The 24,609-nt window shown below is 35.2% G+C and overlaps 1 protein-coding gene and 1 pseudogene across 4 annotated transcripts in view; one reads left to right on the top strand and one right to left on the bottom strand.

The window, feature by feature from the left end:
• Window positions 1-21,195, top strand: part of LOC149774518 (uncharacterized) — a 643,609-nt gene extending 622,414 nt beyond the window's left edge. For all 4 annotated transcript variants that reach the window (XM_089945254.1, XM_089945255.1, XM_089945256.1 and 1 more), the window contains 4 exons: window positions 461-556; window positions 9,157-9,379; window positions 11,145-11,294; window positions 12,824-21,195. In XM_089945254.1, the coding sequence (XP_089801380.1) occupies window positions 461-556; window positions 9,157-9,379; window positions 11,145-11,294; window positions 12,824-13,002 (648 nt within the window). In that variant the 3' untranslated portion in view covers window positions 13,003-21,195. The remainder of the gene's footprint in view (window positions 1-460; window positions 557-9,156; window positions 9,380-11,144; window positions 11,295-12,823) is intronic.
• Window positions 21,196-23,470: 2,275 nt separating this feature from the next.
• LOC149774525 (uncharacterized) lies at window positions 23,471-24,281 on the bottom strand (annotated as a pseudogene).
• Between the last annotated feature and the right edge of the window lie 328 nt (window positions 24,282-24,609).

The raw sequence follows: 24,609 nt of genomic DNA on the forward strand, positions 1-24,609 counted from the left end.
AATACATCCCCATGTTACTTGTGTCACAGTACTCAACCACCTGACTTAATTAGCCAACCAAAAATTACTCCAAACTTTCAAACACATTTATTAATATTGAAATTAAAGATTGCTTGAAACCTATCTATAACTCTATCTAAAATAGAATATACATGCCAAGAGTGAAACACACCAGACATAAATAACAACAGATCTGTTTGGTAGTTTTGTTGTTTTTCTCAGCTGCAAAAATGTAAGAAGGCACATGAATGTATATTTCATATACACTTTATTTTCATGTGTGCACTTACATTATCACACTTATTGCATGTTCTCTTAATTCGTGAAAGTACGGCAATAATAAATCTATATAATGTTTCAACCAAAGACAAATCAGATGTTATATGTTGAATTGCAGGACTTAAGATGCATGTAATATACTCAGTTATAATATATTTAACCAAATCATTTTGTGTTTCAGGGTCATAAGAAAGTTGCCAGGTTGTGGGCTGAATCAGGACTGCATTGGTCAGATTTCATTCCTGAAAAGCAAATTGAACAGTTTCTTGCAGACAAGGTTGGGTTAAGCTTGTATTTTATGCATTTAATTTTACACACACCTGCCAAAAATGCAGACTGTTTTGTGGTATGATGATATGTATCCATTAGTCAGCCCCTACCATAAGGGCTTTTCCATTAAAACGTACATGTGACCTGGTGAGGGCACTTTTAAAAACATATATGCCAGGGTAGTTTAGTCTCAAAATTGTTTCTGACCCTGGTTGTTTATTCATGAAAATTGCTTCTGTATGTGGTTGAAATAATTGGCTCTGGAGATCTGTCTAAAAGTGCAAGCTAAATGTAATCAAACACTTCCACATTAGATAACCGCTCCAGTGGCCTAGTGGTTAGAGCGTCCGCCTCAGATGCGGGAGGTCGTGGGTTTGATCCCTGACTGAGTCAAACCAAAGACTTACAAAATGGTACTAACAGCTGCCTCACTGGAGCTCAGCATTAAGAGGTTAGTGTTAGGACTGGTTGGCCTGGTGTCAGAATAATGTGACTGGGTGGGACATCATGCTACATGTTTGTGGCATGATGTCCTGGTGCTAGACATCACTATAAACTGCCACATTGCAGACATCATAGCAATATGACTGAAAAATTATTAAAGCTATGTTAAAAATCCAAATCACATCACATCCACATTAGATATCCCGCCATCAAATTCGTAATTTATTTGATCATAATTTATGTTATGCACGCCATATTTATATAACTATTAAACATTCTCATTGGTCAGCCTACCATGTGATGCTGCATTTGTAGTTTAACTAATCATAAACAAAGTGAAAATCTCTCTGTATTGTCTTAACCATAATGTAAACTAGCAGAGTTTTGAATAAATCTCCTTGTAAAATGAAAGTATAAAATCTGCAGCCACATTAACTTTAGTCTTGTGAGACTTGGGTTGCATTATTTGGATCCAATAAAATGTGCTCTGTGAAAAGAACAGAATGTAGCCAGATTGTGACAGTAATGGTGGTGAAACATGTTTTTGACCATGGAAGAAATCGGTATTTGGTTGAGCAAGCACAGCCTATAGAAATAATTGACTGCCTTAGAGGTGAGTTCTGTTATTTTTTCAGCAAGCTAATCAAAAAGTGATAAAAGACTAGTGAAAATCCATTTATTCAATCATTATGAACATAGATGTAATAGACATTTGTTTCTGAAGGTCAAAAACCATTGTAAGAACATGTACTTCTCTTCAGCCAGTTAACCCAAGATGACCAATACACACAGAATCAGCAAGAGGGTCATATTTCATGTTAGTTACCTTGTGTTAATTGGTTGAAGGAGTGTTTACCGGTTTTCATTTTTCTTTCTTTTTCTTTCTTCTTTTTTTTGCCTACATATGCATGCAATCGCTGGGTGGCTTATAAGAGTACATCAAAAGAACATGATGCAGTAGCTAGGGTGCCAGACCAAAAAGTAAGTCTCTGCTTTTTTTAAAATCTTTTTTTTCTGACATTACTGGTAAATATCAGAACAATAAGCCATAACCTACTTTTTGGTCTACTGGGCAGCATGTTCAAAGATTGGACTAGTGGCTGAGTGGTGGGAAAATAAGCTCAGAGGCAGAAAGACCCAGAGATGTACATGTCATTGTACATATGTACATCAGATGAACAAATTTAGCTTTCATTGTGTTGATTTACTACTGTAGCAGAATAAGTAGTGCGTGTGTGACCTTGAAATTAAGACACGTTGATACTTGGACAAACTGCAGTTTGCAAATTTGGTTAGTATTTGGGGTTAAATGGCAAGTTGATGAGGATTTTAATGACATTCAGAAGAGTGCTGAAGTTGCTAGAACTGATAGTTTGGATTAAACAGTAGCCATGTGGAAGAATGTGGGTGATGCCTGTCTTAGTGTTTGTAATAAGACGTTTCCTGGGATTGACAAAATTCAGTCTTAATCTAAAAGATAGACAAGAGCTTATGTCAGTGGTGTAAAGAATTTGGAAAATTAAACTCAATGACAGCCTCTGGTTCTTCTCATCTGGATATTTAGGCACTTCAGGTATGCTCCAGTATGTTTATGGAACTGCAGTGTTTGCTGGTGGGACTCTTATTTTTACCAAAATATTAGTCCTGGACTCCTAGTTTTAAAATCAAAGCAAGACCTTAGGTAGCAGTTTGAATTAAACATTGTTGACTTTATGTTTAGATTTTGTTTATGTGCATGTCAGGTTGCTAAGCTACTGGACAGTTCATCATCTCCAAAATATACATAGCATATAACATAAATGCTGCTTTACATTCCATGCCTATTTTTTATTCACTTGAATAATTTTCATGATGAATGCACTTGGGGTCTTTTTGAGTTCAAGTGTGTTAGTTTCAGTGTGAATCTTATGTTGGCTTTGGATTAAATATTTTTTATTAGGAAATGTCCATTTTGTATGTGCATGGGGGACTGGGTTAGAAGTTTGAATATTTGTGCATAAGGATGGGGATAAGACCAAGTACTACATACACACCTAATGACCATAAGTTTATTAAAGCTACAATAAAACCTATTTGCCATAGCCAACAACAAACAACTTATAGTATTTTCATGCCTTCCAATTTGTTTGTACCCCCTTATAAAGTTTAAAAATGAAAAGCATCAAGGAAGGAAGTTTGTGCAGTACATCAGTTTTGATTTGTTAATGAGAGGGTAGTCAACTATTCGGCATACAGTGCTTGCATATTAAATGGATGTAATCATGGCCATACAAGTCATGTAATCATGGCCATACAAGTCATGTGATCATGACCATACAAGTCATGTGAAAAGGGAGAGAAGCATCCTCCCTTGTAGCTTTGTATATAGTACATATATAACTGTTAAGTGAATTGTAAGCAACTAGAGGAGCCCCTGTTTCCTTTTCTGGTTTCCAGAACAGATGATGCATGGCAGTCAAAACTGTCATCTGTATCCAATATTTGCAGAGTACAGTTTTAATGATTCTAAAATATAATGAAAAAATAAAAATGTAACTCAAAAATTTACAGAATTAGTGAGATTATCAAACACAGTGAATGATCATTTGGTTGAAAACGGAGACATGCCCATGCAAATATGGAGACCATGTTACTCAAGAACCCATTTGATTGAAAATGCAAACAAATTGACCGTGTTTGAAGGGGGTTAATAAGCAAAAGCATATGTATGCTCTGGGGAGGGGGTGGAAAAAAATATACCCTGCAGTGGAGGGGGGAATAACTGTTTGCATATGTACAGCCCCTTTTCCTCACCTGGAATAATAACTCTTATTAGGCCAGCAATGATGATGAGACAAAATGGTTTTTGTCTTTTTGTGTTTTTTTCTTCTTTTAATTGATAGGTTGGAATGACTGCATGAAATTTAAATTTTACACAATTTACACAATTATTACACACACACACACACACATATATATATATATATATATATATATATATATATATATATATATATATATATATATATATATATATATATATATATATATATATATTACTTGAGCTTAAGTTAAAAGTCCTTTCCTCCCCACCCAATCAATGCCAATATATTCAAGACACCTTATTCCAATGCCCTGATGCTAAATCAGTAAATAACCAAATATTTTCAGCACTCAGCAGTGTAATAGAAGAAATGGTTTTATCTTAGATTCCTAGAAATTCTTATTTGTCATTAGAGTGTGCTTCCCTTTGAAATACTTTTTTAAAAGTTTCAAATTATAGCTGCTCCTTCTGTCATAGCCTAGATGAGATTTTATTGCTTTTTTTTCAGACAGAAATCCAAGAAAGTGTCAGTACTGTTATATCAAGAATCATTGTGGTGGATCAGTTGATGACTATAGTACAAAACAACTTCTATTCATGTTGACATATAAGATACAGAAGCTGAACTTGAGGTTACTGAGGAAGAAACTGTCATCAACGATGCAAGTGCTGCTCTCAAAAAAAAATGGTCACCAAAATGAGTTCAATACTTGATGCAGAATGGAGTAGTCAGAATGTAGCCAACAGGTACAAAGTTAAACAGTAGTTGTTTTATTTAGGTGATGTTAATAAATTGTACAAAATATCATACGTTTTCTTTGAAGGATTTCCTGGGTAAAAATTTTACCATAAAAGTTGGTGTGTGTATACATCTCAACTAAAGTCTGTATAGTGTTACTCTGATTTCATGACCAATCCAATTTGTGAGGGAATTCATGTTGATAGTACAAAGGTGTTGACAGAATGTCCTTCAACTAAAGTCATGCAGCTTCTACATTTACATGTTATGTCACATGTAGATAAATTACAATGAGAAGTGTGTTATTTGACATATATTTTAGTATCTCATTTACATCTGCTGAAATGTGGGGGTCACATTTTGGTATCACAAAATGAAACATAGTTACAACACTGGTAACCAGTATAGAGCACTGACTGATTATGTTCAGGATTTAAGTATGTGTGTTAGGGGTTATCTCATATAGTTCCAATTCTTAATAGTGCTTATCAGTTCTTTTCTTATTTTACAGGTATCTACCTCTGTGTGCTCAAGGCATTATGATGCATAAAGGGATTTCCTTAAAAATTTGCCAGTTTTAAAATGTCTTACTTTGAATTTAGAAATGAATCCCTTAAAATTTTGAAGATGTAAAATGTTGAAAGAAGAAAGATTTACTGGTTCTGTTGTTATTTCTGTTAACTTTGTTTTAGCAGTCTAAATTACCAGAGCACATCTTCAGAAGTTTGCCATTTATGGATGCCATTTATGGAATTTCAGATTGAGCATTGGTCATTGTGTACATGTTAATGTCATACATATAATTGAAGTCCCAACATGACAGTTATCCTGAGCATTCAGTTTTTAAAATCACATTTGTTGCCATGGGTCTTTTGCTATGATCTAGGTATATGTCCATGTATTTTTGATCTGTAAGATATCAAATGTGGATGTAGATACAAGGGTTAGGGTCAACAATACTTGTGTTAGCTTCATTTCAGATGGAGTTGTCATGAACAATATTATTGAGTTCTAAGTTTGTTGGTTAACTTTACTGGGTCTCAAATTACAGGTGGTCATGCATATTAGTGACAAACTTGAATATTTTAAGTGAAGTTTAGACAATTTATTGTTTTTAACCTGTTAAAGATTGGAGCACAGCATTTTAACACTGATGTAAAAAATCATTTTGGTCATATATTTTGCAATAAAGATGTTAATTTGAATACTGTTTTGAAGTATTATTTAGACCCCTTCCCAGCAATAAATAATAAGGCGTACAGAACCATGCATAATTGCATGGAAGTATTGCGTATAATGTAGATTAGTATTAGGTGACATTGTCTATCACATTTTTCATCTCCTACAAACAGGATTATTGAGTGGTCATAGAATAGCATTTAAGGCAGAGGAGTGACTGACTGTCCATGCTAATAGCATTTCATGTGCTAAATCATTTGGAAAAAGAGAAGGTATAAAGAAGAATGTATACATTGTAGCAATTCTGTATGCACGTCATGGTTTTGCAGTATACACCTAGGCATGTTAAATACTCTTTCTCTGCAGCCCTGACAACTTTTATTAGCACCAGTCATCACTCAAATGTGCCAGTTTTTGACTTTGAGCCAGAAATGCTCATACTTAACACAAGCCTAATGTTGCTGCAAAACATGCTGACAAGAAATATTAACTCTGACAGCCAGATTTGGGTTTGTATTTTATATTGGAACACTTTGGATTACTATAGTCTGGCAGTGGGCCCAGCCCTTGTACACTAGGACTAACATAAACATAATGAACCAACTGGAGCTGGTCTGCTTTAGATAGCCCTACAAAAATGCACATCAAATTTAGAACTATAATCTTGAACATAATGTGTACCAAAGTAATATAAGTGCAATTTATATACTTTAAATATAGTTATATTATCAGGCTTTCCATGATTTTCTGACATAATGTAATATTGTCCTATGTGAAGATCTGACAGCAACAGCTTAGGGGTCATGTTTTGGTGGCCTTTTAATTTGCCAGTGGAGATTCAGCTGTCAAAAATTTGAAAGTGAATCAAAACACTTGGCACAGATTGATGCTCTTCAGCTGTAATGCTCAGTCTCCCAAATGCGAAGATTTCATTTGAGTGGCTGAAAAATTAGCAGCTATGGTAATATCATAGGTCAACAGATCATGACCCCATATCTGTTGCTGTCAGATCTTCACATAGGACAGTTGATATCTGATTTTAATCAGATTACTTCATGTACATGTTTTTGTAAAATAGGAAAAGTTAGCAGCTTTAAACTTTGTAAACATTTACAGGTTCACAGAAAGCAGAGCACAAGACAGTTGGATAATATATACAATTTTGTTGAGATATTCAAACGGTAAAGACTTTATTACATTCTTGGATAAAGTGTTCTTTTGTTAAGAGGTCAAAGTTTAATTTCCATGGTCAAATTCAAAAGTTTTTGTTACAATATTTCTTTCTTACCAGGATTAATTGGTTATGAGTTTGATTTGTGTGGTCCATCAGAGGAAATTAGCTTAATTATACTATTTTTATCATCTGACATGCTGAAGCCAGGTAAACAAGGACAGTCATTTAAATAACAAAAGCACAATAATAATACCTTATTCATAACATTAAATGTATATTTGTATGTTGCTGATTCAGTGCAATGGAATAATAGAAATGTTTTTGTTTTGTACTTTGGATCCAATAATTTATAAATTTACCTGCATGTTGAATAACTGAGTACAGCTTATACTGACTGACCTGATTTTCTTTATGAACTTCTGGACGTTATTCAAAAACGTTTGAAGAAAACAAATTTCAGATTAATAACAAGAAAACATGACTATTAACAATTTTGATCCATCCAAATAAATTAAGTAAATGTCTAAATTACTTGTTATTGAACAGAGACATTTCAACACAAAAGTGATTTTTATTATTCACCTGCTAGTAAATGTATGTTTACACTTACTGACCCCTGTAAAATTAATGTGTGTGTATGTATATATATCCCAAATAAATTCTATCAGTGGGTGATTCTATTGTTCCATAAGTTCTGTTGGTGGGTCCAGAAAGGCCTTAATAACATCTTAGGGTGTCTACCCAGTTTCAAAACTGCCTTCCCCCAGTCCCATGTATGTTTAATGGAACAGCCCTAAATCATTTCTGCACAGTAATTTAAGTTTTCTACCATGTACTGTGAATGAACAATGTGGATGGCTTGTGCCTGTGTAAAGAAGGAAACATGCTGATTATTGGTGCAAAGGTCAAAGTAACTGTAACCAAAAGAGGAAAATTTATTTTCCTTGCAATTATTTTAGTTCTTTGTTACCGCCAAGAAAACTACTGATCAAAGGTCAAGATAGAGGATAAATCATTGTGCACAGATGTATCAACTCTAGACCAAAGCTTGTGAATGACTTACACTGTGGTTCTCCAAGAAGCCATTCGACTTTGGATAGAAGGTCAAGGTCACTAACTAATGGAAGATAGGGTTTGACATTATTACTTCACTGTATTTAACATACCCTGACCACAATTTATGCAGGACTTGCACAGCTTTTAGAAAAGACCATTTGATTTTGGGATCTAAATGATCAATGGTCTAAGGCACAATCACTTAAAAATATGATTTGTGCAGACTATTTGTTCTGGTATAAATTCTTCAGCTTAACATTAGGGATGGCTTACAATTAAGCTAATGAAAAACAACTATAAATTTTGGAGTCTAAAGGTCAGTGGTCACAATAATGTTAAGTCTAATGAGAAGATAATGATTCTACATATTGGGTTTATCATTTGGTGGCTAAAAGTACAGGTTTATGTAATACGCTGGTCAGTAATCTCAGGAGTTTACCATATAATAAAATTGCCTTTATACATTCTAATAAGGACAAAACTTGACCCAATTACATACCCTGCCAGTTTCTACTGACAGTGGAAAACATTCTATAAAACATTAATTTCACCTGCTGAGACACTTTACTGTGATCTATCACCAAAGAAAACTTTTTACTGTTTGAGGAAATGTGATTTATATATTTGATAAAATTAACCCTGTTGTTTAAGGAATTTGTAGGTATTACCTATATCATAACTTTTATATTTTGTGTTAAATCTCTACATTTTATCTTTGATCTTGGATTAGCAGATGGTTGATCTTCATATTAATTTTTCATTTCCTTATCTTTACATTTTAAGACCGCTCCAGTAGCCTAGTGGTTAGAGTGTCTGCATTGTATGCGGGAGGTTACAGGTTCAAACCCTGGCTGAGTCATACCAAAGACATAAAAATGGTACTTACAGCTTTCTCACTAGGCACTGAGCATTAAGAGGTTAGTGTTAGGACTGGTCAGCATGGTGTCAGGAAAATATGACTGGTTGGGACATAATGTGGCATGATGTCACAGTACTAGATGTCACTATCATTTGCCACACTGCAGACATTGTAGTGATATGACTAAAAAATTGTTAAAGCTACATTAAAATCCTTATCACACACACACACACACACACACATTTTAAAAACTTTTAACTTTCACTACATGGCCAGTAATGTACTAAGATGCCATTACACCATAATCCCTCAGTTTTGAGATTCTTATATAATGCTTCTTGTTTCTTTTTTAGAAACTGGAGTTTACCAGAGTTGGAAATAGTGCTTCCACAAGCCCAACAGCTAGCGTAGCCATTCTGAAAATTGAGGAGAACCTGAATGACTTGATTACAAACAAAGGCTGTTCCAATGAAGAGGTGTTTGATTGGATAGAGGGAGAAGTAGATCAACTCACAATTAAACAAGAATATTTCATCCGTGCCCTGATGACGGCTGTTTGTAAGAGTGCTGTAACAGGTGAGGATCTCAACTTGTCTTTTAGCTTTGGAGAGAGAGACAGAGAGAGAGATATAAGTGGATTGATGATGGTGGTGATTGAAATTTAAAGAAAAATATATCAACAATTTTTTGAGTGGAATGGTCTCAAATTATGGTGAACAAGTGAACAAAGGTATGTCATAATTCTTTAAGTACAAAGTAAACTGAAAACTATAGTGGTACTTAGTATTAGTTGACATAAGTAACTGATAAAACATTGATTGAAATGAAATTAAATCAAAATATGAGTGAGCTGTGTTGCATATAATTGTTGATGTAAAAAAGCATCAAAAATATTGAAAAGCCATTGAACTGAAGATGTTTCCAGTTGTGCAGTTGTATCAGAAAAATACACATTTTAACTGTGACACATCCCATTGACAATAAACTGAAAGGAACTCTTGACTTATTCTGCTCTATGTGCTTGGAAGTTTTGGGTGATCACCACATCTGTTTGTCAGGCTTTCCTGTTGACCTTTGACCCTTAAATCACTGACATGAATAATAAGGAAAAATACAATAAGTGCAGCCCATTCTTGATGTGGGCCTGACTGTTATTGGTCTGAATCTGGGTTTTCATATTGGATTCAGTGAGCAAGATTAATATTATTGGAATACCAGAGATGCTTTAATCTGCCTATATTTGTCATCATGTGGAGATTCAAGCTGTTTCACCTAGCATTATTTTGGAATGTTGTCTAGCAAACAAAAACATATTGAAGATGAAATGACCAATCATCTTAAAAAGTTAAAAATGCGCATAAATATGAAATGTATATCAAGATTCTTAGGGGAAATAAGCAGAAAAGACAACAGTTCTATTTATTGGACATCATGTTGTGTTAGTCTAAGTATGTCTCATGGGTGAGAGACATTTGTTCCTGACATGTGAAATAAATAGAAATAAAAGACCAAAACATAAAAAAATGATATAAACTCAAGAGATTTTGCAGGAAATTGTTGAGCTCCATGAAGATTGGAAAGGCAGTTTCTGAAACAGAACTGGAGATCATTACTAAGTGACAAGTCTTTTAGTTGGCCATAATGTTTGTCTTCATTGCATCAAATCCCTCTTGTGAACTTCTTAAAAAACATTCTCTTAAAGTCAACAATATCAGCACATGACATTATGTTAGACCTAGTATGAAGATCTATCTAACTTGCACACAAATATAGACTTTCTTGCTGGGAAGGTCCTGTTACATCAGCAGGTTTGTTTTATCTTCACCTCTTTTAAACCTTGAGGGGCCCCAAGTGGCCAAGTGGTCTAAAGTGCTCTCCGTTATGGATCACTGCCATCTCACCTCTGTATGCGTGGGTTCGATTCTCTGATTCGGCCAATGTGGATATGCGAGAAAGCTTGCCAGTAGCTTCTCATGGGTCGGTGGTTCTTTGCAGGATTTTCCCGGGTTCTTCCTCCACCATTAATACTGACCGCCATGTATAGCCTATCGTGTGCTGAGGGATGACGTTAGACCCTACAACAACAAAATTTAAACCTTGAAGACCTCATCTAGATGCATCTGGCCCATTGTGCAGCAAGGAGTCCGTAGTGGGAGTATGATATGATAAGGCATGTTCATTTATTTGACTTTGACTTGGTTCTCATGCTGTTTGAAATCATTTCGTTTTTATCAGTTTAGCTTGAGATCACAACATTGTGAAACTCTCTTAATTTGCCCATCATTTCTTCTTACACCATAAGTGTATAAAGGGATGCAATTCTAATTTCTTTGTATTGCAGTAAGCAGTGACAATTTGATGAAGGTGGATAAAAGTCAGATACAAAGAAGAAATAACCTACTGCAGAAATACCTGGATCACCAGGCAAATTTTGAACTACAAGCTCTTTTCGCACTGCAGGCACTTGTACACAAGCTGGAACACCCACCAGGTAAATAACCACAGGCCCAAGTCATAGCAGGGTGTCATACTTAAACCTGCTAAAGCAGTTAAGCTTATTGTGCATTTTAGTTTTTCTGTTTGAGTAATAACCATTTGCATTGCAAATGTCAGATAAACACAATTTTCATTTCAATATGATTTTATGAGTGCAGGGCATAAAGTTGTTATCATTTTGATGTTACATTAGGTTGATACACACAAGTCAGATGAACAATGGTAGGTCTAAGCATAGTGTCATTTAAATGGATGTTAAAACCATTTTAGACAATTTATTACATGAGCAAGATAATGATTCTATCTTCTAAACATCATGTCCAGCTTTTTGTTCTTGCACATTTTCTTATGTGGCATTATGTTTTGAAGTAATCAAATTGTAAAACATCTTAAAATTCAGATTAATAGTTATTATGAAAGATCTCAATTTCATTTTCTTGCAGTGAAGTTTAGCAATAGTAGAAGCACCATTAATAATGTCAAATTCTCAGAGTCTCATCTACATTCTGACATGTATCAGAAACATCCCTTTATAGCTGGTATCATAGCAAAGCTCATTTGACCATGAGATCATAGTGGCATTAATGTTTCCAGTCCAGCAGATGGTATAAGAGTAATGCTCATATAACCATGAGATCATAGTGGCATTAATGTTTCCAGCAAATGGTATAAGAGTAATGCTCATATAACCATGAGATCATAGTGACATTAATGTTTCCAGCAGATGGTATAAGAGTAATGCTCATTTGATCATGAGATCAGAGTGGCATTAATGTTTCCAGCAGATGGTATAAGAGTAATTCTCATTTGATCATGAGATCAGAGTGGCATCAATATTTCCAGCAGATGGTATAAGAGTAATTCTCATTTGACCATGAGATCACAGTGGCATTAATGTTTCCAGCAGATGGTATAAGAGTAATGCTCATTTGACCATGAGATCACAGTGGCATTAATGTTTCCAGCAGATGGTATAAGAGTAATTCTCATTTGACCATGAGATCACAGTGGCATTAATGTTTCCAGCAGATGGTATAAGAGTAATTCTCATTTGACCATGAGATCATAGTGGCATTAATGTTTCTAGCAGATGGTATAAGAGTAATGCTCATTTGACCATGAGATCACAGTGGCATTAATGTTTCCAGCAGATGGTATAAGAGTAATTCTCATTTGACCATGAGATCATAGTGGCATTAATGTTTCCAGCAGATGGTATAAGTGTAATTCTCATTTGACCATGATATCACAGTGGCATTAATGTTCCCAGCAGATGCTATAAGAGTAATTCTCATTTGACCATGAGATCATAGTGGCATTAATGTTTCCAGCAGATGGTATAAGAGTAATTCTCATTTGACCATGAGATCACAGTGGCATTAATTTAGCAGGTTATCATGGTTTTCTTGCATGAAGATATTCTTTTTACAAGTCAAATAAAATATTGAATTGGCAGGTACGTAAGAATAAGTAATAATAGATTACTAAGATAAATAATTAATAAATCAATATTATCATTTCCAGGTGTACTGCGGGAGCTGTTTGATATACTGTACGATGAAGACATTATTTCAGAGGATACCTTTATTCAATGGGAGAAAAGTGAGGATCCTCGTGAACAAGAGGGAAAAAGTCTGGCTATGAAACAAGTTGTTCAGTTCTTTACATGGCTCATAGAGGCCGAGGACAATGCAGAAAGCTGAAGTTAAGTTTCATTTGGCCTTAATAGTAGATATAAAGCAGTGTATTAATGCTACAAGATTTACTGAAGGTAGTAAAAATCTTGATATGTTTTCTTCATAATTTATTCAAAGTTTCCAAAACACAATCATAAAAAGGATATAAATGTATATTTTTGTGTTTGTTGGAAACTATTTAAGTATAAATTTATTCACTGAGCATGATCTTTCTTAATGGATACAGACTTGAACTGTATTGCAAGTAGAGTGAATTTATGCTTAGGCTAATTATTGCTATCAATGTTGACAGTATACTATGCATGTCTGCTATTCAAGATTTTGTGGAATTATTAAGCATTTTTAGTGAAAGTTCTGAATTATGGATTTGTTTACAAAATCCTGGGGGGCCCTGAAAGGCTGAGTGGTCTAAAGCTATCACTGTTACTGATCACTGCTATCTCACCTCTTTCTGCGTGGATTCGAATCTTGGATTTGGCCAATGTAAGTATGTAAGAAAGCTTGCCACTAGCTTCTCTTGGGTGAGTGGTTCTTTCTGGGGTTTTCACAGGTTCTTCTTCCACCATTAATACTGGCTGCCATGTATAGCCTATCCTGTGCTGAAAAATGGTGCTAAACCCTACAACAACAACAGCGACAAAAACAAAATCCTGGAAAATAAAAAATTGATGTCATAAATTTTCAGCTCCAGTTTTTCTTTTTGGACATGGGTAGGGACAGAACATTGTTGGCACCAATATGGTAGACTGGTACATAAAATGAAGTTTCTTAGCATAAAACTACCGCATACCTAAGCAAGAAACCTAATGATTAGACTATGATTAGGTGAATAATGGTGACAGAGATGAAAAAAGAAAAATGCTGACAGTTTGCAAGTTTGGAAGGGCTGATGTTTATAGTTGTCCTTTTGTCCATATGTTTAACTCATTCGGCCCCAATCCCATCTGTAGGCGTGATCCGGTTTCTGCATTCATTGGCTGATTCTGAATGTAGTCGTGAATTGTTTACTACATTCAATGGCCGATCCCATCTCCAGGCGTGATGAATGTGTGTTAGATACAATGTCTCTGATTGGTTAGAAATGGGTTTATTCCAAGAACTGAACAACTATTAAACCAATCAGAAATGATTTTACTTTCATTTGTGAAAGTTTGAATTGTTCAGAAACCAAGGGCTACTGTTTGAGAATGGTTTAACTTCACGTGTTTTTTTCATGAAAAATCGTAAATGATGGCCGACGTAAGAGTGATTTTTTGATGAGAGCAAAAATGAAGAGTTTCTCGGGTTTGATCTTGAAAATATTGAGCAAAGTGAGGAAAGATATGTTCAGCAGTTGGATATTTTGTGAGATTTAGATTCGGATATAGAAGTTTCTGAGATTCAGTCGTACGAAGATGAGGATGCTGACAGCGATGATGATGGAGTTCTTGCAGATAAATGTTGCACATAATTTTGTAAATACTGTATAAATAAGTTGTGAACGACTTCAACAAATAGGGAAAAAGATATATCACTGTGTAGACAAATTCATTTGGAATAAATGGTGAAAATTTCGTGAATTTTAATTGGATATAAGAAGAGAAATTAAGGTAAGAGTGAATGCATGTGCACGATGTTTTCAAAATTTTTCAAACAGGTAAAAACTCTAGGGCACGATCAGCTAGACAACTTTGTGCTTCTGAGGCATAGCAGCAGAGATACTGATAACAGTGCTGGGGCCGAATGAGTTAAGGAATTCATAGTTCTAGAATTTGAAGAATGGAATGGCCATTTATGATTTGATTTTTGTTGGTTCTGTGCACAGGTATGTACTGGGCCATAGGAACATGCAATATGACTGCATAGGCTTGTTTTTACTATTTTCTGTCCTGGATGTACTGCCTAGACTCTGGAAAATTAACACTAAGGTTCCTGATAAGCATCTTTAGAGGCTGGCATCTTTATTCATTTGGTACCTGTTCATCCATGAAATGGACACATTAGAGCTATCAGCAATCAGGCTTCAGTTTGAAACCTTCAAGCATTGGATCATCTTTGAAATTTACCAGGCACATCAACTTGGCCATGAGAAAATGAAAATTGTGAATAGGCTTCAAATTTTATTCAAAGGATGAACATCTTTATTTGTCATTTATAATAGTACTGGCTGCCACAGCAGTTATTTGTGGCAGATGTTACTAGTCCTTTGTAATAGTACTGACTGCCACAGCAGTTATTTGTGGCAGATGTTACTAGTCCTTTGTAATAGTACTGACTGCCACAGCAGTTATTTGTGGCAGATGTTACTAGTCCTTTGTAATAGTACTGACTGCCACAGCAGTTATTTGTAGCTAATGTTACTAGTCCATTGTAATAATACTGACTACCACGGCAGTTATTTGTGACAGATGTTACTAGTTCTTTGTAATAGTACTGACTGCCACAGCAGTTATTTGTGGCAGATGTTACTAGTCCTTTGTAATAGTACTGACTGCCACAGCAGTTATTTGTGGCAGATGTTACTAGTCCTTTGTAATAGTACTGACTGCCACAGCAGTTATTTGTGGTAGATGTTACTAGTCTTTTGTAATAGTACTGACTGCCACAGCAGTTATTTGTGGCAGATGTTACTAGTCCTTTGTAATAGTACTGACTGCCACAGCAGTTATTTGTGGCAGATGTTACTAGTCCTTTGTAATAGTACTGACTGCCACAGCAGTTATTTGTAGCTAAGTAAATGTTACTAGTCCATTGTAATAGTATTGACTACCACGGCAGTTATTTGTGGCAGATGCTACTAGTCCTTTGTAATAGTACTGACTGCCACAGCAGTTATTTGTGACAGATGTTACTAGTCCTTTGTAATAGTACTGACTGCCACAGCAGTTATTTGTGGCAGATGTTACTAGTCCTTTGTAATAGTACTGACTGCGATAGCAGTTATTTGTGGCAGATGTTACTAGTCCTTTGTAATAGCATTGACTGGCACATTGTAATATCATTGACTGGCACAATACAATAACATTGACTGGCACATTGTAATAGCATTGACTGGCACATTGTAATAGCGTTAACTGGCATATTGTAATAGCATTGGCTGGCACATCAGTTATTGATGATAGATGTACGTGTTCTTTGTAAGGGCTGTTCCATTTAAACATACATGGTACCTAGGGAAGGCAGTTTTTACAAAAATATATGTTGATGTAATTTGATTTCACAGAGCTCACATTAAAATTATAAGACAATTTTAAATTGCTTCTATGGGTGATTACCCCACTTTAAAGGTGCCTTCCTTGGGTCCCATGTATGTTTTAATTGAACAGCCCTAACAGAATTGAAATTTGTATATTGATTGAAGCACTGGTATAAAATATTTGCCATGCATTTTTGCTTGCATGCATATGCATGCTGTCCTTAATTTGAAAAAAATTATACATTATTTACATTATGACAGGATTAATTAATTATGTTTTGACTGTAACTCCATGATGCTTTTTATGGTTTTATATTAGCATTGATCAACCCTATGTACATTTCTTTTAGCTTCATGTAAAGGGAACACAACCCTATGTGTTTTGTTTTTGTACCATAAGAAATTTAAATCACTTACACTGAAAGGATTGCAATACAGTAATTATATATTATAAATTGTTTTAAACAATTCTGAAAATAATTGAAAATATATCTTTGCAGGCCTATATGATCATTGTAGATGATTTGAAATAACTTGAGGAATTGTTTCTTTATGCTGTAATTTGTGTGTGTGTGTGTGTGTGTGTGTGTGTGAGTGATTTGGATTTTTAATGTAGCTTTAAGAATTTTTCAGTCATATTGCTACGATGTCTGTAGTGTGACAGCTTATGGTGATGTCTAGCACTGGGGCATCATGCCGCAAACATGTAGCATGATGTCCCACCCAGTCACATTATCCTGACACCATACCAACCAGTCCTAACACTAACCTCTTAATGCTGAGCGTCAAGCGAGGCAGCTGTTAGTACCATTTTTGTAAGTCTTTGATATGACTCAGCTGGGGATCATACCCACGATCTCCCGCATCCGAGGCGGAAGCTCTAACCACTAGGCCACCGGAACAGTGTAATTGGTGTTATTGAATAATCTGCAGCATATTTTTAACTCTGTAATACATACATCCTCAATAATAAGACAAGTATATGGACATACTTAATGGGTCTCTTTTGCCCTCCATGATATAGTTATACTGAGAATGAGGTCAAAATATTTTGTGTACTTTTAGGAGGACAATGTTAGACCTTGTTTTAAATACCTAGTTGCCATGACTATAAACATTCGAGCAAAGACTTTCTTTCACAATTTCCTGCCAGCATGTCAGATATTTACTAAAACTGTTACAGTTTTGTTAGAGCACATGTAAATGTAAAATATTATGTTAGATTTGCTGTTACTTGATTAAGAGATAATGTCTGCAAGTGAACATAAATTGTATTATAATTAATATTGCACATTAAGCTTGTATTGAAGTCAAATGGCAAATATTCACATTCAAATTTTGTAATGTGTGTTGCAAAATATTTGTAATATATCTCTTTGATACTTTGAAGTTTGAAGTTTACAGAAATAATTTATTTAAGCTGACATTTAAAATGATAAATCATAAAGACATATAATTCATGTTGATTTGAGACAGCTTAAGATTAATTATAGAGTGAAATATGCACATGAAAGATTTTGCATTAATCAGCAAGAAAATCATCAGTCCAGTCAGTATTCATGAAATACTATGGAAAGCTGATAGAAGTTTTTTTTTGTGAATATTGTTATTTAGTTGTTTAGTTTAAGTTAAGAATATGAAAAATGCAGTTTGTGAATTTATTATCTCCATATGGAATGAATATGCTTTTTAATGTGAAAACAATACATTTTTCATTTTGTGTTCTTTATTGGTTCAATTTTACTTCTCATTAAAAAAAAAATCTTTGATGATGCACAGTTTTTTTCTTGAAGAAGGAAACATTGATTTACTTTATGTTTTGGCATTGTGTAGAAAATTTAATTGTAAGGTTGATACTCATTGGTGATGGAAGAATACCCGGCCTCTTCATTTCCACAGATACTTGACATTAATACCAATTTACAATTTGTCCTGAGATGATAACTGATATGTCATATTTGCTTGATGATGTGATATTGCATTTGACTGAAAACTGGTTCTTGTCAGCTTTGACTGAGCATGCACTGAATTCATCCTAGTTGTCAGTCTTTGTTGTACTATGAATTAATCATCAGCACAGTAAGCTGTGCACATGGAAGCAAGATCATATTATCATAGAGATTATTGCCATGTATGTACTTACCTATGCATTATCCTAGCATTGTTGATATAAACTTGCTACAAGTCTACTTTTCTGTGGAAAAGAGTCTTCATTCAACTTGTTGAAATTGGAAGTGAACATTATTAGTCAATAGCTGCAGACAGTGCCTTACGAGATAGGCAAGTGATGGTATGCCTTGCATCATGACTCTATGGACTTAAAATAAGTAATGGAAAAGAGAGATAGGAAACATATTTTGTAAAATTCAACAATTAATTTATTTCCCTAGAATACAAAGTGAAAATATAAAAAGAACCTATGGTAATTTGAGTCAAATCCGAAATAATCCTAGAATTTTTAACATTAGTCATAATGATTTAAGTTCTAAATAAAAAGTTCTTTAATGGAATTCCAAATAATTTCCAATGTTAAAGGAGTTGATGTGCCTGAAGCGGCCAGTGTCATAATGATGTGCCAACAGCCTTTTTATGAATCACAGTGAGACAATCCACAAATATAGTTTTAATTGAATTTCACTATTAATCCTTGTCTCTATTTCCAAGAATGTTATGTTTGAGCACTTTATATTTCCAGAATTACCTGAATTAAATAATTTGAATAAATAAAATTGCAGCCCAGATGAGATACTGGACACAACAATAATGTAACTGATTCTGCTCAGATCTTACAGCATGAATGAATAATATCTAGATAAAAATGATTATATAGTTCTCTACTTGACCTCAGGTCACAATTATCATTTTCTAAAAAACACTATTACCTAATGGAAAAATTCATTCTGGAAGGTTCAAAATGTCTATAAGATAAAATCTTTGTTATGCATGTAATTAGAAGGTCTGTTATTAAAATTATACTATTAAATGTGGTAAACATGTAGACCCAGTATATCATGGGGAATTTCCAGTGTTCTGGACTCAGATTGAGAAAAACATGTTGCTTATAAGACCAAAATCAATGATTCCGGTCAGGTAGAAAATGATTTTGGACAAGTCCAAAATACAATTATCCATAGCATGTAATAAATAAGAAAACTAACAAACAGTACAAATTAAATATACATGACACTTGTTTGGGCCAGAGTCTTGTCATTCTGTAAGGTAGATGTATTATAAACTTTTGCTTCCATAAATTATAACAAATATGTAGACATTTTGTTACTTCACATGTTTCAGCTGACTTTGTTAGAGATATTATAACTATTTTTCTGTCCCTGATTGCAAACTTAACCTATAGCTGGCTCCATATTTGGGAATTGCATACATGGTGTTTCTGAATATGCTGCGATAATACCATGGCATACCACCATTATATTTGGGATCAGGAATTAAATTTTCCAGGGCAAGTTTCTGACACTTTCTCTTTTGTAAATTTTGGACTTTAGAGTCAATAGTTGGAAAATATCTTGATTTGATTTATAGCAAAACAAGAGCATATTATATCCATTATATTATTTGAAAGAAAACAATTTATCTTCAGATAAAATATCTCAAATTAAAATAAAATTGCAGATCCCCCAAATGAAATGGATTTGTATTGTGTATTTAATTATTATATAAATTGTAAGCGAAAATTTGTATCTAAAGTGGGATGACTATGCATTCACTATTGCTGGTAGATATTCTATGTAATATGCAGGAAAATTATTTAATAGGCATGGAAACATTGAGTGGGATGCCAACACACAGGCAAGATATTTATCAGAGAGGGCCATTTAACATGAATAATATGTATTTAACAAAAGATACGTGTAGACATGACAAATTATGAAACATTAAAACAGAAAACAACTGCTCTTGTGAAAATCAAATGGTGATTCACAAACTTACAAAAGAATACATGGATTTAACACATTAATATATGATAGTAATTAACTAAAGATGTGTTTTTTGTTTTGTTTGTTTTAATCAAAAATATTCCAAAAGTTGGAATTGACTGGCATATCTGTCACAACATCCCATTTGGTCACTATGTTGGCATAAGTGACAGATGTCAAATATGTAAATAAAAAATCATAAATATGATTATATTTGTAATATTTAAAATTAATTTTTGAAAAATAATGTCATAAAACCTGAAAATGTACCATACATATTATATAACTTTATAACAAGATTGCTTTGGAATGTACATACATTCCTTGTTGGTGGAAAATGTTGAAGTAATGGTGCGGTGAAAAATTACTGTGGCTCATACCACTTGAACATACCAGTATACTGTTTATACAGCACAGCTCTATTATTAGTAGTTGATAATTGTGTAATTGTCACTGAGGTGATGCTGTGTGTATGTTACTCCAAGTTTCCATTAAATTTATGTTATGAATTTTAAGTATACTCTCATGAGTTCAGCTTCACAACAGATAATGAAAAAACTCATTAACCTAATTATGCTTCTAAGATAGTTATGCAAATTATCAGTTATACATTTTACTTGTTTGAAATGCAGTGTATATAGCAATTAATGTCAATAAATGCTCCTTTGGAAAAAAAGATAATGTTCATGGATTCCATCCACTTATAAAAATTGTAATGAAACTGTTTTCCTTCTCTTTTGATACAGTCTGCTACATGTTGTGAATGTTGCATTTGTTCATTTTGCCTTTAAAATGATCATGTGCAGGTTTGGTGAAGGTGATCAGGATAATTGGTAATGCGGATTAAATGTTTAATGATAAGCATTTGTTTTTAACCGGAAATTATGCCTCATTGTATTCCATCATATGTTTGATCCTTTACATGGCTGTTTTTTGTTGTTGTTATCAGTGCTTTTATCCATATTGATGTTCAGAAACTGGTGCGTTGCAACTCCTCAAACAAAACGGAGAATATAGATAAAACCTGTTGCATTAAAAATACAATACAGTATTTTTTCCATTAAAAATAAATTCCATCATCATTCGTAACAGTGTTGATTTTTCTATAGTCAGTACACATAAGGAATATATTATCTGGTTTAATTGCAATAATACATGGTAAACTGCAGTTACTTTTACCTTGATCTCTAAAATCATCCTACAGCAAATAATGAACCTCCTTTGTTCAGACATTTTTTTCTTGAGGGAATCTACCACTAAGGATGCTGTTTCATAGGACTGGTGTAGAATCTAGAATTTCAGCATCATGGTAGATTTTATGTTTGTGTTTTAATATCTGGAAACAAATGCTCATATGCATATAATATCCTTCAAAATTGTAAGGATCGGACGGCGTCTTCAGTCCATACAAGTGTATTAGGTTTTCCTTTCTGTGTCATGGAGGTTAATAGTACTGCTACTTCGGCAAAGTTCGTAATGAATTTTCTGTAGTATCCAACCACTCCAAGAAATGAGCGTATTCTCTTTTTCGTTGTGGGTAATGGAAACACATGCATTGCCTTAATTTTATTGTTGTCTGTCTTACTTTTTCCTCCTCCAATGATATTCCCGAGGCATTCAATCTCAGCTGCTCCAAACTCGCACTTTGACGGTTTTATTGTAGGGCCATCTCCCCGTATACATTACAGCAAGGCACGCATATTTTCTATATGTTCTGACCACGTTTTGCTTGACACAATGATTGTGTCAAAATATGTTGTGACATTATGTAGTCCAGACACCATTCAGTTGATGAGTCGGGCAAAACTGGCGGGTGCCGTTTTCATACCGATGGGCATAACGTTAAATTCATAGAGCCCAAATGGAGTCACAAATGCAGACTTTTGCTCGATTCTTCAGCCAGTAACCCTTAGTTAGATCTAACTCAAGTAACTTCCATAACCAATCTTCTCAAATAGATTGTCCATTCGTTGGATTGGAAATGCGTCAAATAAGGTGATATTAAGATTGCTGTAATCTACACATAGCCGAAGAGTTCCATATTTCTTGTCAACTGCAAGACGAACTCAATGGACTGATTGAGGGCCAAATGAGGCCTTGCTGCAGAATTTCATGCAATGTTGCTTTCACTGCTTTCCTTTGCACGTAAGGTATTCTATATGGCCGTTGTTTAATTAGTGTCTCCGAAGTTGTCATGATACTGTAAGTTAAGATGTTTGTTCGACCAGGCCTTGATGTTAGAACATCCTGAAATTCGTTGCAAAGATTTATAATATCCTTTCGTTGCTCTTTCGACAAGTTGACACCCACCTAGCTTAACACCAGCATCGCCTTCACCTGCTCTTGGAGAAAAATCAATATCCACACCATCGTTCTCGTCTGCCTGCAATGTTAGCAGCACAACACACTTGTTTCCACGTAGTAAGTTTACAAGATAGGTTACTGTACCGTGCCTGCCAAGTACATATACCTGGTAGTTAACATCGGTTACCTTTCGGACCACACGATAAGGTCCCTGCCATTGTGCCTTCATCTTGGACGAACTTGATGGAAAGAGAATAAGGACTTCATCCCCTGGACTAAATTCTCTTGTTTTCGTGTGATGATCTTACAATGCCCTGATTTTCCTTTGGCGATTCAAATATGTTCCACAGCTGACTTCTTGCTGACATCATTTTCTCCCATAAACAAGCCTTATAAAATCTGAATTGGCCCCACAACTGGCCAACCATGCAACATCTTAAAGGGTGCGAGACTAGTTTCCTCATGTGGGACTTCGCGGTATGCAAACTACAAAAATGGTAACACCTCGTCCCATTCATTCTTGTTGTCTGTACAGAACTTCCGCAATATTTACTTCAACGTCCCTATCAAAAGTTCTACCGTTCCATTCTCTTGTGGGTGCTAAGGCATTGTTGTAACTCCACAGATACCCACTAGCTCATACAACTGTTTCAGTAAGGTGCTAGAGAAGTTGGTTCCTTTGTCTGTTAATATGACCCTTGGGAAACAAACGCGGCCAAACAGCTCAATCAGTGCTCTAGCTACACTCATTGTCTCCTTATCCTTCAAAGGAAAAGCTTCGTGATACCTATTTATCTATCTATCTATAAATACGTTGACGCAGTCACACTTGACAATTAAGCAGCGGGTGGTATGTGGTCAAAGATAAAGTAAAGATGGAAGTGATAGGACAGTCAGAAGAGTAATGATAGGAAAGGCAGAAATAGTAAAAGTGTGTCAGTGTCGGTTTTCGTCCCTTCATACTCGGACCAATACGCCTACCGTAGCGGCAATGAGATATGGAACCTCAACCGGCATAGCCCTGAGAATCACTAGGTCTTACTTGTAGCTGACTAGTTCATTAGAATGTGATTTTGGAAAGCTCCTGCTTGTGAGATACCAAGTCAGGAGCTTCTGCAATTATTGATGGTAATTTGTTCCAAGTCCCTATTGTTGTGTGGGAAGAAGCTGAACTTGAAACAATTTGTCAATGCTGACTTTAATTGGAACTTTTTCATGTGGTTTGCCCTAGTTTGGCTATATGCCAGGGTCAGGTATTTGTCCGCTGGTATGTCCACTAGGTTGTTCGCAATCTTGTACATCATGGTTAGCTGGGCCTTGGTTCGCCTGGATTCGAGTGATTCCCACTGGAGATGGTTGAGCACTGCACTGACACTGCTAATGTTACGATATTTATTTGTGGTAAACCTAGCCGCTCTCCTCTGAACCATCTCTATCTTATTTGTTAGATCTTTACTATGTGGGTTCCACACAGTCGAGCAATACTCAAGACCTGGTCGAACCAGAGTGAAATATGCCGCACTTTTTACTTCTTCGTTGTTGATTTGGAGGTTGCGGCGCAGGAAACCAAGGTTACTGTTCCCTTTTTTCACTATCTTGTATATGTGCCTTTTCCAAGAGAGGTCTCTAGACAATTCCACCCCGAGATATTTTGTTGCCTGCTCATTGGCTAACTTCTGCCCCTTAAGAATATATTCGGACAAGATTGGTGATTTTTCCTGTAAACTCTTAGGATGCTGCATTTTTCTGGATGGAACGACATACCCCAAGTTCTTTCCCAGAGGGCCAGTTGGTTCAGGTCTTCTTGAAGGATCTCACAGTCCTTGGAGACATTTATTTCCCGGTAGACTATACAGTCATCTGCAAAAAGTCTTGTGTTGGATTTGACGCTTGCAGGTAGATCGTTGATGAACACCAGGAAGAGTATGGGACCCAAAACACTCCCCTGAGGTACCCCACTAACAACTGGTGCTGGGTCTGATGTTGCTCCATGTACTATAACTCTCTGCGATCTGTCTGATAGGAAATCTCTGATCCATTTCTGTGTGTTGCCTCTGATGCCATAGTGGTCCAACTTACTGAGGAGTCTTTCATGGGGGACACGATTGAAAGCCTTACTGAAGTCAAGGATTGCTTGGTCATACTGCTTCCCTCTGTCTAAGGATTTGGCGATCTCATCCACTAGGGTTATGGGCTGTG

This window comes from Sinohyriopsis cumingii, unplaced genomic scaffold, assembly GCF_028554795.1.
Source record: "Sinohyriopsis cumingii isolate HCF-2022 unplaced genomic scaffold, ASM2855479v2 utg000229l, whole genome shotgun sequence".
NCBI classification, from domain to species: Eukaryota; Metazoa; Mollusca; class Bivalvia; order Unionida; family Unionidae; genus Sinohyriopsis; species Sinohyriopsis cumingii.